Source organism: Emys orbicularis, chromosome 1 (genome assembly GCF_028017835.1).
Source record: "Emys orbicularis isolate rEmyOrb1 chromosome 1, rEmyOrb1.hap1, whole genome shotgun sequence".
NCBI classification, from domain to species: domain Eukaryota; kingdom Metazoa; phylum Chordata; order Testudines; family Emydidae; genus Emys; species Emys orbicularis.
This window is the reverse complement of record NC_088683.1, coordinates 103,521,359-103,540,947: the sequence shown is the minus strand read 5'-3', so window position 1 is coordinate 103,540,947 and position 19,589 is coordinate 103,521,359. Positions and strand designations below refer to the sequence as shown.

At 41.8% G+C, this 19,589-nt stretch overlaps 1 protein-coding gene across 1 annotated transcript in view; it reads right to left on the bottom strand.

Annotated features, from left to right (window-relative positions):
• NUAK1 (NUAK family kinase 1) overlaps window positions 1-19,589 on the bottom strand; it is a 54,940-nt gene that overhangs the window by 14,671 nt on the left and 20,680 nt on the right. The window contains exon 2 of the mRNA XM_065423444.1: window positions 11,516-11,636. Coding sequence (XP_065279516.1) covers window positions 11,516-11,636 — 121 coding nt within the window. The remainder of the gene's footprint in view (window positions 1-11,515; window positions 11,637-19,589) is intronic.

Sequence of the window (19,589 nt, the reverse complement as noted above, 5' to 3'; positions counted from 1 at the left end):
AGTTCTGCAAACAGGTTTCTATTTATTTCCAGTAGTAATACAGTCCAGACCCCTCCGTCACACTATCAATCTGTTGCCTTCCTGGTCTGAAAGAAGTCTTTTGTAACCATGACTCATAATATGCTTAGAGACTGTTGGATATGTGATTTTATAAATCAGACAATACATAAATAACCAGTTAGGTCTTAAATGTGTCAAATTCATGAAAAATTATTTTACTGCCTATATTTACCATCAATATTTCATATGTTTGATGTTTTTCATTAGAATTGAAAACAGCAATGCTAGCACACATTTAAAGGCCACTTCAAAGGGGTTTTGAAGTTATACTGTTAACTTTTATTAGAGACATTACAGTAGTGAGCCAGGGCCCCATTGCACTAGGTGCTGTACAAACACAGACAGACAAAGACCTGGCTCTTGTCCTAAGGAACACACCCTCCTCCACTTGTTTAAATTGGTGAAATCAATGGAACAATGCCAGATTCCATCAGCTGAAGCTCTGGCCTTAAGGGTTTATGTATACTGTACAAATACTTTAATTTAACAATTGTATTACATATTTAGCATACAAGGGGAGTCTGGGATGTCTGCAGGGGGGTTCATTTCCTTACTGTTGCCTGTCCTTCTCCCAGGAAGAGGCTATGCCTGTGACTGACTTTTACTATCACAATTCTAGGTATTATTAATGATTACTTAATTGTGTGAGCGCACTATTCTGAACTTCAGTGGAAGGGCTGGCTGCTCAGCACCTACAGGCCTCCCCACAACAGCTCTCACACATACCGTGTGCGTATGTGTGTGTGGGGGGGGAGGGGTTGGCTATCAAATATTTGTGACTATTCAACTTTCTGTAAAGGCAAATGCACGGTCACTGATAAGAACTCCAGAAAGCTTATCTTCATGGACATAAAAGTTTACAAAGGACTAGATTGTGCCTTTAGTGATCAGCTCTATATTGGGTGTGAGTTAGGAGCTGCCACTCAGCCCTGGGAGTTACCAGAGGGATTCTGGCTGACTCAGCTAGGACTCCTCCTGGGGCCTTGGGAAAGGTGAAAACAGGAGCTCTGCCATCCTTCGAAAGTGTCCCGTGTGCGCTTCTCTCTAGGCACATCCAGCTCCTTTGGCTGGTACAGAATAGGCACATGGCCATGGTTCTGCTTTCACCCATTCTTCCCTGCCTCCTGTGGGTGAACGCCACCGATGCTAGCCTCAAGCAATGCCTGTGCTCACTATCCTGCAAGTGGGGGTTTGTGCCACCTTTGTCTCTTGTGCACCTGTGTAGGGCCAACTGCAGTCTGGCCCACAGTGTGTACTATCACACCTGTATGTTCATTGTAGTACGTGACATGACTGCTCTTTCAGAGCTCAATCCTGCAAGGTCCTGTGCTGTGTGCCATTGACTGCCACTAACTCCACTGGGAGTTCATGAAAAATAAACATTTAAACTAACAAAACAGGCCGTGACCAGTTTCAAATTGCCACACTACTTTGGCTGATACATAAAATTTCCTCTGACTCTGACAATCTACTGTACAGACAGAAAACAATGTACCTGGCCTAGATAACCACAGTTCACTTTAGAATGTATTGAATTTCCTTTTACTCATACTATAGAGGCAACTTGCTGAGGCAAGACCATGCTGGCAGTGAAACTTCCGCCAAAGTAACGAGGTTACAGGGAGTCTTCCAAACCAGTGCTTTTCTGGACCCGCACAACTGGAATGTTGTCTTCCAACATGGCCATTAGTGTTTTAAGGAACATACTTCAGCTTCTGCAGCTCAGTGTGAAGCTGCAGCTCCCAACACACAGATAGTTTTTATTCTTGGGCTTTGTCTCTTGTCCCCTCACACCTTGTCATTAAATTCTACAAGCCAAAGCCTCTCTGCAGTTCTTTCTAAATCCCCCTAAGCTTCAGCAAAATGGCTCTGATAAAAGGGAAAGGGAACTGCCAGATAAAATTGGCCACTGACTTGTCTGCTGGCCTTACAGTACCCTGAAGCATAGACTCCTGCCAGCGATTACATCCTACATGCATCCTCATTAACAATAACCTTCGGAAACTGGAAGAGCTGTCTCTGGATGGATTATACTACAATATCCTCTCCAAGAATGATAGACTGATAGTCTCTGGAAAGGACTCAACATAATATGTGTTCTATACAAAAGCGTTCTGACGTGTTATTGATACAGCATTAATGAGTGCACCCATATCTCTAAGCACAGAGACAGTTGCTAACTAATCACTATTCAGCCCAGGAAGGGGGAAAGGAATAATTCTTTACGCTTAGATAATACACTAAAAATACATGAATTCAACATTTTGAATCAGAAGTGAAGTCAGTTCACAAACAGCTATTGAACAGCATACCAGGCTTTATTGTGTACTATATGTACAATTAAACTGGCCAAATTCACCACTGGTATAAGTGGGCCAAAATCCACTGATCTCCATGGAGTTTCACTCACAACAAAAGTGAATTCTGCCCATGTATGTGCAAGGATACAATGGGGCTTAATTAATCCCAATGGGTTTGCAACTTTTTTCTGACTAATAATATTGAATCTAACAGATTGTTTTGCATATATGCTGCTTGAGGGCTAGCAGCTCTGAGTAGGGGGTGGTTTGTAGCTGCACTGCCTCCAGGAAGCATTGTGGGTTTAGGATTAGGGTTTGTGAGCAGCCAGCTAGCATGTGTCTGAGGGGCATGCACAGGGCGATGGCCCCTCTTCCACTCTGCTGTTCTTGGGGTGGCTTGCACTCCCAAGGGGAGTTAGCAGACAGAATGCTGAGCCCAGGAGAATGTTAACCATGTCACGGGGCACAAGTGGAAAGACTCCTTTTGCCTTTGGACACCCTCCACTCATGACTGAGGATGTCACAAAAGCTGTTTGATGCCACTAAACATGGTAACTTCCTGGTGTCCCATGACTGATGATAGCATTCTTTTGATACATGGATTTATTGAAGTTGTGCCTTAGCAACTCAACCATTTAAGTTTTGTCAAATTTTCCTTTATATTTAGAAATTTCTAATTCCATGACCAAATTTCCCTCGCGGCTAAAATTTGACATCCAGTTTGAGTCTTGGTCCAAGAATATTTCCCTACAATTACATAGAAGCATATACAGACGGTCTTTGGTTTGAGAAAGGCACGTCATTATTTATATAACATTTTAAGTGCTTTCTATTCTCCTCTAACAAGCAGAGCTTATATTTTAAAAGCTAAATTTAGAAAATACTAAATCTCTACTATGAATTTTTGCCTTTGGGGGGAAAAATATATTGGATCCAATCAATATATGAGCATTTCAATACCTAGCATCCTGGATTCACTACACTGTCTTCTGAAGGATGCATTGATGCGTATTATTTATCTCCATGAAGGAGACTTTTCATAGGGACGTTACCCTTTGACTTACATTGACACTGTAGAAGCTCTCTCAACATAACCAAAACTGAATGAGCACAGAATAGGCAGCAGTACCTCTCTGCACTGTGGCATCAGTACAACAAGGACTCCCCACTACAACACAGAGGAAACCCTTCAATCACAGATTCCTTGGCATACAGACCTTTCCATCCCACCTGGGACATCCCTGCATTCATCCTTGGCCCCATACCCTCCACATCTTTACTCACACCTCGGCCCCTCACATCCTTATTCTTTCCCTGCATGCAGATGCAGATTTCAATGCTCTAATTTCTACATAAAAATTAATACCAGTTTTAGAACAATCACCAACACATATCACCCATTTGCATAAGTTCTCCTGAACGTTACAGAAAAGCTTGGCACCTCCTTGGCCCCATACCCCATTTGCAGTCTGCCACTGTACACTAATACACAGTCCTGTACAGTGTAGTGAAAGCCACACCTACCCTACATTAATCACCAAAACACCTGAGCACATACCCAATAAACAGGGGTGTACAATGGTTGCTCAGGATGAGGGTGGAGATGGTGGTAGAAAGGACATAGCTAGATTGAGAAGGGAAAGTAATGAGCGGAATGGAAATGCATGGCTTTGTTGCTTATTTCCTTACTTTCTAGGGTTCACATGAGTGGGATATGCAATCTGAACTCAGAGATAAAGAGTCCAACATTAAACATTCACTGAAAGTAGTGTTTGTATGGGAATATCTATCTATCTATTTACATGTATCTTCAAACATGATACAACATACTGTGTGTGTGTGTGTGTGTGTGTGTGTGTGTGTGTACACATATGCACCAAATGTCGTTTTAGAAATATATGCCCCAAGTTGGGGGAAGGGAGGAGGGCATTAACTAAATGCTGGATTTATTTACTGCAAATAATAATGAGGTAATAAATATGCTACCCTGTTAACACCTGGGCTGTGACTTGCAAGCTGATGATGGACTGATTGCCTCTGCATAACTCCTGTGAATGTTTGGTGCACATTGTGTTTTCACTGTGTTTGATTTATTATCTGCCATCCTCTGCCATTCTGAAGCTCACTCCACTTCTGAAGTACTTCTGCTGCAGCTGGCAATTTCAAGGAAGCGGGTTTAGCCAGGAAAGATTGCTCCAGGAACTCTCCATGGCTCACTAATGAGGAGGCCAGTTCATGAAAGGCTGCGCTGGACTGCTCCTCAACTGCTGATGAGGGTCACGGAGCATGAAAGGTTATTTATGCATAACAGCAGTGGGACAGCTACGCATAAGTCCCTGAGGGAAACAATGCAAGCAGGGCAAGTTAATCAAGAGCAAGAAACGGAGAGTTGTCAATATCAACACTTGTTATAGGACAGAAAGAAGAAATACTTGTTAGAACCTGTTTATCATTTTTATTTTTGAGCCACTGACTTTGCATGTATTTAGTTCCAACACCTTGTAGGCTGGGTGATGTTGGGAGAGATGTAGCAAGGCCCCAGGAAGTGGTGGAGGGAGCGCCACAGTTGGTGGGGGAAAGGGCCACGGTAATGTATCGGGAGGTGGAGGGAGCACTGCAGTAATGTATAAGGAGGGCCGGGGAAAGTGCTACAGTAATGTATCAGAAGGGGGGTAGGAACACTACAGTAATGTATCAGGAGGGGGCGGGAGTACTGGAGTAACATGTCAGGAGAGACAAACTATGTATCGGGAGGTGGAGGGAGCGCTGCAGTAATGTATCAGGAGGTGAGGAGAATTCTTTTTCACTGAGCTATAAATTTGTTTCAGTCTTCCCACTCCGAAGAGCCTTTCCTAAAAGTAAGAGCAGAATTGTGCACAACCAGCAAAAGGTGCTTACGTTCAAATACTCAAATATGTGTTGCAGCTTCTCGTTCTCTCTTTTTTAAGAGAATTAACACCTGTTAATTTTAAGGAAAAGGTGTTTGTTAGTTAAGAAGAAAGCTCCACCGTTCTGGGCAGATAATTGAAACCAAATCCCTTGGCTTGGGAGCTCATTGAAGAATACAAATGTAAAACTGGACATATACTTCACTTCTCACTAAGATATATCTGAGCCGAAGTACATTTTGTAACGTCAACAATCGTTCTCCATCACACTCTGTGCTACTATAGCAATAATTCCTGGATGTAATCTTTCTACTTAACTATATTTAGAGGGCTTGAAATGATGAACTCAGCTTCTATTCAGAGCTTTACAACTCCCAGATAGGACTGGCAGTGCAGAGACCGCTCTCTGCTCAGAGCACTGGGAGTCTATTACACCCAAAGTGTTCCCCTGTAGGAACACAAGAGTTACACTTCCACAGAAACCGTATGGGCTAAATTCGGCTATTGGATGAACACACTTCACTATCCATTTGAAGAAATGGGAGTTACCTAAAAGCGTACCTGAGGGTAGAATATAGCCCTAGATATGTGAAACACATATGAATATGTCTTTGCAAAGACTGGTCAAAAGGATTCAGTGATGTTGTGGACATCTTTTTATTAGGATAGTTTGCCTTGGACTTGTTTGACACCTAATTTCAAAAAATACCCGGATCCCTTTGTTTCTGTGTTTACAGAATGCTAATTCAGACTGGGCAGGAGTTTGTTTGTTTGTTTTAAATGGACTACCTCCTCATGGGCTGATTCCTTTTGTTTTATATGTAACCCTGGAGTAAGAATTTTAGTTTGTTGGTTTAAGAGGGGCAGCCAATCTCCCTTCCACTGGAACCATTTGAATTCTCCTCATGCCTTTGCTCTCTATCAGAGCAATCTCCTAAATTAGTTCCAGTATGTTGACATTCCTTCCATCTGGTGTCTTTCCATTCCGCGGTATTTTTATTACTCTCCTAACAGCCGCAGACAGAAGTACCTTTCCTCTGCTACAAAGTGCTCTTTTATTAAAGGTCAGCCAAATCAAAAGAACAAGCAAGTTTATCTTTAATTTTAGGCACACGGGCTGGAATAACCTTTTCATTCAATAAAATCATTTAAAGCCCAATTAGCACACTCATGTTATAAAGGACAAATTATTCCTCAGAAAGACACTTGAATAATGGGAAATAACTTCTTCCTAAGAATTATAGCCTAACATATCTCATCAGTTCATGACTCTTTGGAAAAACAATGTGTAGCTCTTTGTTCTAAAGCCCCAAATCAGTATCTTCAAGATGTTATTTACTAGTTTATTGTTATATAATTTTTAAAAATAAAGTACATAGTGGGCTTGGGTAGCCTTCCTCTTTCAGGGTCCAATTCAGCAAAGAATTTATGCACATGTTTAACTTTAAACATAAGCTTAATTACCATTGAAGTCAATGGGATTTAAAGCATATGCTTTAAAGTTAAGCATGCTCTAAACTGCTTTCCTAAATCACAGCTGCATACAGTGGAAATGCAATGCATTTCTTCTTAAATTAAAGGAATGTAGTTAAGATCCTGTGATAATCGTTTTAAATCAGTCTGTGGGTTAAAAATTAATCCCCACTGAGTGGATTAAATCAAAATGAGAACCATACTCCTTGCTGATATCCATTTTCTGTATACATGGATGAGGAAACATAGAATTTGATGTTTCACCATTTAAAAAGAAGCTGAGAAAAATGTGAGAATCACTAAATCAGCCATAACATTTAATCTCTCTGTTACACTATTTTATCCTAATTTTGCCCGAGTGAAGAACAGACTTGCTAATTACATTTTTAAATTATGATTGCTTTGGAACCTCAGACAAGCAAGCATATGCCATGAGGTGGCAGTTAGAAATTGTTTTTATTTTTTAAACATAATGTAGCTTGAGATCATGTCAGAATGTGATTTGAAATTGCCAGTGTTCTCAGGAACCTGAGGGTTCATCTCACAAGTGGTGTTGTTTAGGTGTTAAACCATACTGAATGCAAGGAAATTCATGTGGGTGGAGTATGATAACCTAGGAGTTAAGTTTGTTTATACTTGTTTCATTACTAATCACTAGACTATAGAAAAATTGCTTTATATTCTTGGATGTTATCAAAAGAAAACAATGGAAATAATATACTTGAAGGTCAAAAAGCTATATAAATAGAGGAAGCCAATTAGCAATGTGGTTAAATGGTGTCACCATTGAAATACTTTCCCTTGGTTAAATTAAAAAAAAAAATCTCAGTTTTCTAGTTTTTATCATTCATGTTAAGCGCCCAATCCCGCATGTGCTTCACACTACAGGACACCTATTGACTTCACTGAGTTCTCCACACAGAGGCTCTCATGATCAGGCACTCAGGTCCATTTTGAGTCTGTCTGTAAAAATGCAGGGTGGAATTGACTGACAATGACTGAAAACTAACCCATCATTTTCTGTTACTGTTGCAGAAGCATGATACGAAATGTTAGATTTAACATGTATTTGTAAATAAAACAACTATTATAACTAGGCAAAATACACCGTCTTTGTAAATATATGTTAGATTTAAAAGGTTTTACATTGAAGTTAAAAGGTTTAAAAGAACTAAACTAATTTCCTGATTAGCAAAGGTAGGAAACTTAATTCAAGTCAGTTTACATTTGTAATTTACACTTTGTGGAGATGTGTGAAGAATCTTTTTATTCTCTTTTTTATTAATCAATAAAATGCAATTGCAAAGACCTAAGGAAATCTGTTTTTTAAGGGAAATGCAATTTTAGTACTGTGATGTTTTAAAGGAGCTTGACCCTTCAAGGTGCTGAGTGCCTTGGCTCCAACCCAGCAAAGCACTTAATACATGTTTTACTTTATGTACAGGAGTAATAATGCTATTGACTTCAATAGGCTTTGTATTGGGCTCATAATATTATATTTCAGTAGGGAAAATCTTTATTAAATCATTTCCACAGTGTTTGCAAACAATGTGTTTACTTTTCTTAAAGTAATTTGTCCTTTCCATAAATGGAGGAACTTCTCTGTTTGTATTTACTGAAACCTGGGACAACACCCGGGACACACAATGGAAACTCTTACACAAACACTGTACTTCACCACATAGAGACCCATGGGCCTGATCCTGTGCATCCATGTGTATAACTTTACACCCATGAACAGTTTTACACATGTGTAAGTGTTTACAGGATTGGGCCCTATACGCTCCCCATGTTTTAACTTTTATAAAATAAAGTATTGCCAGATGGGATGTTTTTTGCAGTCAGGCTACCCAGGGAATAATATGTTTACTCTCGAAGGCTTTAGCTACCAAGTCCGGGAGTTTGCAAGGGGGGGGGGGGGGCCTTTGCTTTCTGAGTTAAAATTTATGCCCTGAAATCAGAACACTTCTGGCAAAGTCAGCTTCATCTATTCAGTCCTTTTCAAGGAATTTAAAGTCACTCGAAAGAACACTTCCCTTCCAGCTGCACTCTAAAGATTGCCAATTACAGTCTTGCTTGAGAGGATGGAATTTCTTCTGACTCAGAACTGGAGGTCTACCTCTTGCAAATAGTGCATGAGATAAATTCATTTTGATTTGGGTACAAAAAGTATTATTAAACCAGAAAGCCTGTTTATATGCATTTGGATTTGCTTAGCATTAAAAACCAATGGCTTATGTTTACACTGAGTTGACAAATTCAGAGGTTAATCACCTTTAGCCAACAAGGTCAAGAGGATACCAAAACATGGATCCCATTTCAGGAAAACACGTGTTTGTAAGTACAATTCAAAGATCTTTTAAAGATCTTCCAGACAGAGAGAGCAGTACTCATTCTAGCCAGACTCAGTGCAGCCCTGCACCTCTGCTTATGGATTTTAGGGAGTTTGATGGCAGTTCAAATCTCTTCTTGAATACCCACAGCAAAAGATAAATTATAAATAGACAACAGAGAACTAAAAATAACCTTTATATATAACAATATAACTATAATCATGTTTATGGCTCATTCATGAAGATGGCTTTGTAATCTAGGCCCTGATGCAGCAAGCTACAGTACCTGCCTAATCTCAAACATGGAAGTAGTCCCATTAACTTCTTTGGAACTACCTCTTATTCTTAAAGTGAGGCACATGAAGAGCTCTCTTTCTGAATTGGGATCCTAATAATTCTGCAGTATGTAACTATTCCCCTGGTGAATATGGCTATGTCTCAGCTGGTTTGCCCTGCACTTCAATACCCATGGTATGATGATGGCTGTTGGAGAATATTTCTTTTGGCCTCCTTGAGTTGGTGAAGCTACAGCTGCCATGTCTCTGTTCCCAGTGCTACATGATTGATTTTATAATGGATAGGATCACACTGTCCATCTGAATTCCCATTGCCCATCTCCACAGGCCATGACTGAAATACAGAGGGTCATGCCAGACTGCTCTAACTTCTAGATAATTATTTTGTTTCAATAACAGAGTAGCTATTTCACCAGGGATAGAAGCAAACAGTAATGTAATGAACACCCTGAAAACCTCTAAAGACCAGAGGAAAGCTGCCTCCAGCTTCCATGTAGAAAAGCGTCACTCATGCTTAAGGAATCACAACAGAATAAACAGCACGGGATCTCACTGAAGGTAACACTGTCATGTGCCATATGCACTTTCACTGGGGAGGAAGGGGTGAAAAACCCTGAACTAAAAACCTGTCTTGGTTCTGCTGCGGGAAGGGATCATCTTCAGCTAGAGTCAAGGAACTGAGGGTTGTGGGGGAGGGTTTTGCTTCAAGGTAACTAAGTTATTTTCTATTTTTTTAAATCTTTCTAACTCTTTAAAATATTTTAACTCAGTAAAATTATTTAAAGCAGAGCAGGGGACATAAGAAGGCCACTTGGTCAAAGCACTGTAGCATACCTCATTTTTTTTAGTTCCAGTGCACACTGGAAATAACTTTTGCTCCATTTGCAACCCACATGCTGACACAGCATCCCTCCCCTTTTCTGTTCCCAGATCCTGTTATGCGTTTATTCCATAAAAAGACAGATGAATTCATCTCCTTTCAAGTAAAAGAACATGCTTTTGAATAACTCAATATGTGATATTGTAACATTATTCCAAGCCAGACCTTGTTTTAATCAGTCAGATCAACTCTCAGAATGGAGTTGCCATATACCTATCATCACCTAGCGTGTACAGTGGGTGTGTAGAGTTAATACTTAGGGCCAAATTCAGGTGCCTCTTCCCAATATAAGCATGTGAGAAAAGAAGAGTGACTAAGTGGGGCAAAGCTCCCTCAACACCTTTGGAGTTTGCACTCTACAGGTCCTCTGTGGGTCCATTCCTACTCAGGACCAGAGAGCATGTACACTTCCTAACCTGTTTAGGTCTGGCCAGGACGTCACAGCCTAAGGAAGGAAGGAGGAGGAGCTTCCACTAGAGGCCACTATTCTATTTTAAAAAAGGCTCCCCAGAGTCAGTTCCTGGCTCCAGGGCTGCTACTATCAGCTGGAGAAAGCTACTAGCCCCACTGCCATATGCTGCAGGGAAGGGCGCTAGGGAGCAGGAATGCAGAGCACAAGGGAAGGAGTTGGGACTGGACTGGGAGACAGGAGTGATGAGCTAGTGACTGGGTTGGGAGCAAGGGTTGAGAAGTCAGTGGGAAGCTGAACCTTGGATTCAGGGAGAAACGGGGCCTGGGAAGACAGCCAGCAAGAGGGGCTGGCAGCAATGAAGGAAACAGGGTGTGGGGAGACTGAGCCTGACCAGGTGGGCTCCAGGGAAGTTAAAGCAATGAACTATGTGGGGAACGTTTGGGGGTTTCAAAGAGTTTAAGACCAGAAGGGATGATCAGATCATCTAGTTTGACTTCCTATGTGGTTGAGGGGCATGAACTGAAATTGATTTTATATTGGTGGAGGGAGGAAATGAATTGGAATGGGAGGGGGGAAATGAAATTGATTTTCTGGTTTGGGACAGGGAGGATTGGATGGTTTGTGTGACAGCTCTCCTCACACTCAGACAGAAGCATTTCAGCCACACATTAACAACTTCCCCCATGCAAGGAATTCCTGTGGTTGCTAGAGAGGTGGTGTACATTTGCAAAGTAGAGTATGATTTGAAGGGGAATTGGTGCACAAAACTGTCTCTCTACTAAGAGATGGTATAAGACCTAATCTAAAAGCGTATGAAAACTAGGTCTGAGAAAACAAATAGTACAGATGGTGAAAAGAATCGCAGACACTAACCTTCAAATATAGTGATGATATGAGGATGGCTGAGGGATGACATGATTTCAATCTCCCGTCTGATGTGAACCATATCTTGTTCATCCTTAATTTTGTCCTTACGAATGGATTTTATTGCAACCTATAAATTCAGGAAATCGAGCATTACTCTTGGAACTAAACAGATGCAAATAATCTATTAGGAGAGTTCAGAAAATAAATACAGATGTCAGATGCTGGCAGAATGTGGAATGACCAAAACAAAGTTTTAAATACATACCCCATGCCCCCTCCACTTCATTACAACACTGCACATATACTCTCATTACCGTAGTAAATCACATTAAGTTTTGAGACTTTTATTTGTACGGCCTTATCCTTCAAAAAAGGATGCGTGTTTTCAAAAGGACTCAGCGTTGGCCTAAATCTGAGGTCAATGGTAAAGCCCCCCATTGATTTCAATGAGAACAGCATTTGGCCACAGTTGATTGTTTTTGACAATCTCTCACAAAAGCTTTAGCCCATTCCCATTAGAAATCCTATTAGTTTTTCAGAGAAAGATGCTGAAATTTTAGGGTACTGATAACAAAATATATTGGGCCAAGCTAACACAATGAGCACAATATTAATACAACTTATTACATGATGAGCTACAATACAAGTCCTAAGTCCTGAGCAGGCCTAAGTAAAAAATAAAGAAATCCTTAATATTTGCAGCCACTGCCTTGAAAATCGCTCTTGTATAAATCCTGTACTTTCATGTCCTATACAGCACTTATGCAATCACTCCAAAACCATATCCTTCCTGCATCCTTCCTCAATCAGCCACCTTTCACAAGCACATCGTGTGACTGGGTATCTTTCCAAAAAGTAGGGTGGGAACAGAGGAAGTGATAGGCAAACTTGCAGCACAAATTCAGATTCAAAAAGCCCTTGCAAGTGTGTGAGTTGCCTGTGAAAGAGAGGATTTATATGAGCAAGCTCATAAATAATTGCTGAGGTCAGATCATGCTACAGAAGAAAAGCATAAATCAACAATGGGAAGACCCTGATAGGGGGAATGTGCAATTTAATGACAGCAAATGGCAACATTGACTTTATGATCACAGATCCTTGTGTCCTGGCTTTAAAAAAAAAAGCCATTTGGGGTAAGTAATAAATTACCAGCTAGTTTAAAATCAAACATTAGCCTTTTGTCTAACATCATTATCCTCCAATGCTCCTCCAATGACCTTGTTCCTACTATGAAGACCACCCTTTTGTGGGTGAATAACACTTTTGTTATTCCACAAGCTTATTATAACATGGAACTTTCCTGAGAAAACATTTTGCCTTGTGAAAAAGTATTTGGGTTTACAGTGCTCCAGTCTATTGTGAAACACTGTTTGCGTGCATCAATAATTGCAAATGGCATTATTGGTGCCTTTTTAATTATTATAATGTGTAGCATCAAGGACATTGGCAGGAAAGGGAAAAATATAAAAGAATATTAACATGAACTGTGCTTAAATGGGAACTACAGAGTCCCCAAATTGGGAAGGCATCCCTATTCGGCAAAAACTTAAGCACATGCTTAACTTTAAGCATGAACCTAAATCCCTCTGAAGTCAATAGGACTTAAACTCATGCTTAACTTTAAGCATGTGCTTGAACGCTATCCTGATACAGGGCCTGAGTGAACAACAGAACACAGCAGGCAGTAAAGGATGACTGGAGTCATATATCTAAAAGCTAAACAATTCTTTTCTGCTTCTTGGCCCAAACATTTGGGATAGAAGTTTAAAAAGTAACAGTGCAAAGCAATGTTTTCATATAGGATTCACACCTTTCTAGTAAAGGTAACAAGAAGAAGTCCTCATCAGAGGAATTCCAAGCAGAGGGCTAAAGCAGCTAATACTAGCAGACAACACATGATTTTTCTCTCTTTCCATTTTTCTGCACTTGGATAGGCTGTAAGTGCATACCTTGTTTACAAGGAGGATGTGGGTGGCTCTTGGAGCAGCACATGCATTCCTGAAAGTAAATTTAGACATGGGTAAAAACATGCCTTTTATTATAAGACAGCCTTGCACTTGGCTCTCAAGAAGAATTTAAGAAGGATTTTATTGTCAAGCATATAACAGGTAGCAAATTCTTCACCATCCGGGGTCTGGAAAGGAATAATGGCATCCAGGAGAGCATGACAGCCTGCCAGCATCCTAACTCTATACTTGACAAACAGGAAAATTAGCTCTCATAAGTAGTTTCTATTTTAAACATGGAAGTATATGCTTTTTATATGAAAAATACATAACAGTGATTCACATAGAATCATAGGACTGGAAGGGTCCTCGAGAGGTCATCTAGTCCAGTCCCCTGCATTCATGGCAGGACTAAGGGTATGTTTTCACTACCGGCCGGATCGGCGGGCAGCGATCGATCCAGTGGGGATTGATTTATCATGTCTAGTCCAGAAACGATAAATCGATCCCCGAGTGCTCTCCCGTCGACTCCTGTACTCCAGCTCGGCGAGAGGCACAGACAGAGTCGACGGGGGAGCGGCAGCAGTCAACTGACCGTAGTGAAGACACCGCGGTAAGTAGATCTAAGTATGTAGACTTCAACTACGTTATTCACGTAGCTGAAGTTGAGTAACTTAGATCAATCCCTCCCCAGTGTAGACCAAGCCTAAGTATTATGGTTGCATATAGACATTCAAATTTATCTTTGAACTTGCCTTGGAATACAATCTTTGAACTTGCCTTGAAGATGTGTTGCCTGTGGCTAAATTTTTCATAAGCACCTAAGTGACTTAGAAGCCTAAATCCAATTTCCAAAGGAGTCTTAGGCTAGGTCTACACTACAGCGGGGGGTCGACCTAAGATACGCAACTTCAGCTACGTGAATAGCGTAGCTGAAGTTGCGTATTTTAGGTCGACTTACCTGGCTGTGAGGACGGCGGCAAGTCGACCGCTGCCACACCGCCGTCGACTCCGCTGCCGCCTCTTGCCGCGGTGGATTTCCGGAGTCGACGGCAGAGCGATCAGGGATCGATTTTATGGCGTCTTCACTAGACGCGATAAGTCGATCCCCAATAGATCGATTGCTACCCGCCGATCCGGCGGGTAGTGAAGACGTGCCCTGAGGCACTTAGAAGCCTGTCTCATTGAATATCACTTTCTTTCTTTCCTAAGTGCTTGTCACTTTTGAAAATGGGAATGGATAGACTCAACATCACAAAGACTAGCAATCTTGTCGGCAATCTCATCTTAAAGACCAAGTATTGACTGGGCCTGGATACTGATCTTTCCTCCACAGAGGCGGTACCCAAGTCTAGACTGCACACTTCAGACTTACAGTGTTCAGAAGCTTATATTGGAATCCATGGTGTTGCTTTTTTGTGGATAGAGGAAACTTCACTCTCCAAAACTGTCACTTTCACCAGTACCAAATTCACACAGATAGGGTCAGATTGTCAGCTGGTATGAACTGGCACAGTTCCATTGACTTGAAAGTATCAACACAGATGAGGATCTGGCCCAACATCTTTCAGTTCTATTGTTTTTGAAGTATTTTATTGAAACATGTTCAATGGTTTCTCTTAAGTGCCATGAGGGCATTTTAGGAAATTATTGTACATGTCACTGTTTTGGTCTCAGTGAACAAAACAAGATCTCTATCTGCTTGTTATAGTATCAAAATGTAAAACAAGTCTCTTCTAAGCACTCTAAATGCTGCTAATGGATTTCTGTTTGACATTTATTTTATACAAAAATACGTTCAGGAAAAAAGCAGCCTTTCTAAAATGTGTTTACTCTTTTAGCACTAGAGGTATTGAAGGCTTCATTTATCAGAAACTTAATTATGAGACTGATGCCAGAGACTGTACATGAGGAACTTGAACAATTTAGACCTAAGAAGTTATCTTAATTGAAAAATACATTTTAAAAAGCACTAATTTGTTCATCCTGCACGTGCCCTTCTTTGAAAGCAACAGATCTGTTCTGTTCATCATCACAACATATTAAGTGTCAAAGTACATGAAATTTGGTAGGATAAAATACAATATGCATTTTATGCCAACCTTATCAACAGCTCATGACAACCCAGTTCCAGATCTGACTGCAGAGGAAGTGTGATTAGCCCCTATGGTAATCCCAGAAAACAGTACATGATTCTTACCACACTTTTTCTTTGTGTTTTGCTGATTTTAAAACACCTCTAGCTTTATATCTCAGAATATGTAATTATGGTATTTTTGGTAACTTTACTAGCAGAGTAGTTTAGTTTTTCCCAGCCTCCTGAACTGATGAGATGTGTCGGGTAACTAAGAACCCTAGTTGAAGACAGAATAACATACCTGGTTCATAATAGAGAGATATAAAGTCTTTCATTCCTATGTTACAGGTTCAAGATCAATAGAGACAAAGGCCCTGATCTTGCAAACACTTAAGCATATGGTATGGGCCATCCCTAGGGGAGTGCGGGGCCCGGGGCAGAAGTGACGAATCTGTCACTTCTGGGACTGACTGCACCAGCCAATCGCACCGGCCCATAGGGCTCCCCCAAAGCGTGGGGCCGGAGCAGTCGCCCCCAATTCGCCATACCCAAGCGCCGGCTCTGCATATGGTTAACTTGATGCACGTAAGTGGTCCCACTGTCTTTAGTAGAACTACTCACATGTGCAAAGTTAAGCCATGTGCATTTTCAGAACTGGGTCCAAAAGTAGTTGCCACAAGATGGCTTCTTTGGGGACCACAATAGGATTTGAGGACCACAATAGTTCATTTCCTCGAGGACAGGTGTCCGTTGCACATGTGCACACAAAAGGATCACAAGTAGCACTAACTAGAATCTTTGTCAGTCACATACTGAGGCCAAGGATTATATGGGGATAGAATGTGAACTTCCCTTTCAGCCCTACAATTGGTCAGGATTGAGTTCATTCGTGGGGAGGAGCTGGGAAAATCTCCACTCCCCTCTTCTGAGGATAGCCAGAAGTAAACAGAGTAAATCCTGCACTCTTCAGAAACACAAAGTAATAACAGAGACAAAAACATCTAACCAACAGTGAACCTTTTTTCAGGGAAGTAGCTAACTCCGGTCTTAAGAGTTAATAATTTGCCCACTCTCTGCTGATCTACTGACAGGAAAAGAAAATGTACCTAAAAGTATAACTTTAAAGTAGAAACTTCTGCACTGTGGAAGTCTAAAGTAGAAACTTCTGCACTGTGGAGGTCCACCCACTCTGACTCAATTCAGTGATGTGCAATGTTAAGAGTTAAGCAGTGTAGGTGAGGTGCATTTGGAAATGAAGCTTTCAATTAAAAAACCCCACAACACCACACTTTACTGTTTAAACATTTTGGGTTAGATTGTCACTAACCCTCACATGGCCCTGCAGGGCAATATGGTCTCCTCAACAGTCCGGTGCAATTGTGCCACCGGTGATCACATCATGACACTGGGTCCTGTCACCCATTGTTCCCTCTCCAATAAACACACAGGCAAAGATGGGGCAGAGCCGTGGAGGCACTCCTCCATGCAATGGCTAGCAGAGTTGGATGGGCATGAAGTGCGGGGAAGTAAGTTACTCCCTTTGCAGGGCTACAATAAATTACCTGTCTGACTTTGCTGGAAAGAGGATTTATACTCGCTCTCTGGGCCTGCCTGGGGGATGGTGGAGAATTTCCCAAGTATGTTTCATACTTATTTGGCTTTTGTTTGTTGCAAATACTTTGTATCAAGTTATATTTCATAGATGGTTCATGACAGTTACAAAGGTTTCTGTACGTTCAGTGCTATCTTCATGAGAAATGTTTCACTTCTTCCAGACTTCTGGGCAAAGCAAAATGGTTGGAATTTTCCATAAAGCTACAGTAAAAGCGTTGTGCACAGCAAAATATGACATATTATAAACACTTGGTAAAGTGTACAAGTAGGTAGTAGGTGTCCACCTCCTGGGCACTCATTCAGTTCCCAGTAGATATGTATGTTTGTAGGACCAATCTGGCCATCAGGTTATTGGCAGGTGAGGGTGGAGATTAAGCCGTACAGACTTAATCTTGAACAATAAAGCAATATTTTCATGAAAGAATAAAACAGTTCCTTTTGTCTGTTTCTAACTGATTTTTAAAGACGATGTGCCAAATTCTGACTCATTTCCCCCTGGGATTGCACGAATGTAAACAAAGGCAGAATTTGCTCTATGGCATAGATTTATAGATTTTTAAGGCCAGAAGGAGCCATTATGATTATCTAGCCAGTCCTCCTGCATAACAGGCCATAGAATCTCCCCCAGTAATTTCTGTATACAATATGTTCAGTTTGGCTGATAAGAAAACTATCTTCTATTCTGTAGAATATTTTTGTGTTTGAAAAATAAACAATCTGTGTGCTCACAAGCTGTTCCATTTCACTGTGGAGGCTGGGAATTTTAAGCTGATTCAACCTTAGACGTACCAGTTAGGCTGTGGAGCAAATTCCAATTTGTTACTGCAACAGCATTCTAAGAGTGCAGGGAAAATGACATCAGGAGAGAATGCAGTCCCCTGAGGGAGGAAGACCAACTACTGTCACTAGGAAATATGTTAAAAATGCAGCTTAAAAAAAGTTATTTAAAGCAGAATAGGGTTTGCTTCTTTTTTTGGGTCTGTGTGTGGAGGGGTGGGGGGTGTTTTAAAGCATACACAGGCCACCACTTCCTCAAATCTTTGACCAGAGGGGATCATCACTGTGTGATGGGAAGTAGTCAGGTCCAGCCAGGTCTGTGGCTCTGTTTCCCCTCCTCTGGACTTCATGGAAGATGTAGGTCAAGAGCCAGTGCTGACTGCCAGATGCTGGGACTGGATGACAGGGGATGGATCACTTGATGATTGCCCTGATCTGTGCACTCTCTTGGAAGCCCCTGGCATTAGCCACTGTCAGATGACAGGATACTGGGCTAGTTTACTCCTGGGGGAATTCTGTTCTACTGTGTGTGCTATGCATATTTTTAATTTTTTGCGTAGAAAAAAGCTTCTGCTGAAATGTTGCTGCAGTTCTGCCTTTTGCCCACCAGAGGGCACTGTGGTGCTAGAACACAGCAGCAGCTTCCAGCCAGCTAGGGAAGAGAAAAAGCCTGCCCTATTTGCAGCTCCTGTCAGGCCAGGTCAGGAGACAGGGGCTATGGGGAGACAGACAGCGTGGGACTGCTGGGGGGGTCAGACAGGGGCTCATAAGGGCTAGTAGGGGAGGACAGACTGGGACAGGAGCTGAAAGGGAGTGGAGGCACAGAGCCACGGGGGGAGGGAGGTGCAGGGCCACATGGTGATTGGGGAAGAGGGTGCAGAACTACATAGGGACAGAAGGTGTCTAAGTGGTGGCACAGAAACACATGGGGATGGGGGAAGGGGTATAGGGACACATAGGGACAGGGCAGTGGCTGGGTGGGGGCACAGAGACACATGGGGGATGAGGAGGGGGCACAGGGACACATGGGGATGGGGTGGCTGAATGGGAGCACAAAGACACATGGGGACTGGGGGGAGGGGTGCAGGGCCACATGGGGATGGGGGGAGTAGGTATCTGAGTGGGGGTGGAGGGACACATGCAGACAGGGGTGCAAGGACAGATGGGAGTGCAGGGACACATGGGGACAGGGGTGAAGAAGAAGAAGTGCCTGACTGAATGGGAGAGGCTAGGGGTCAGCCAGGGTCTGCATGGGGGAAGCTCCCTAATAATCCCTCCCTGCCCCCCCAAAACTTATTCCATACTTTTCCCACCCATACCCAACAGCCCTCCAAGTTCACACCCAGGCTCCTTCCCAGCAATTTACTTCCCTCTCCCTGGGCTCCTCTGTTACCTCTGCCTCCCCCAAGCCTTTGCACTGCTTCTGAGGGGTGTGGGAAATACGGTTCTGTATTGTAGTTTAAATGTATTCTTACTCAGAGTTCTGTATTAATATGCCTATTAAGGAATCTATTTGTCAAAAAACATTTCCTGAATCTTTTTTGCTGTCTGTATTGTTATAGACATACTTGCGGACAGGTATTTTGAAATAAATGACCAAAAATAGTTGAAACTGGTGTTGAAATAGTTGAAATTATATTGTGTTATTTTGACAAAGAAAATATGC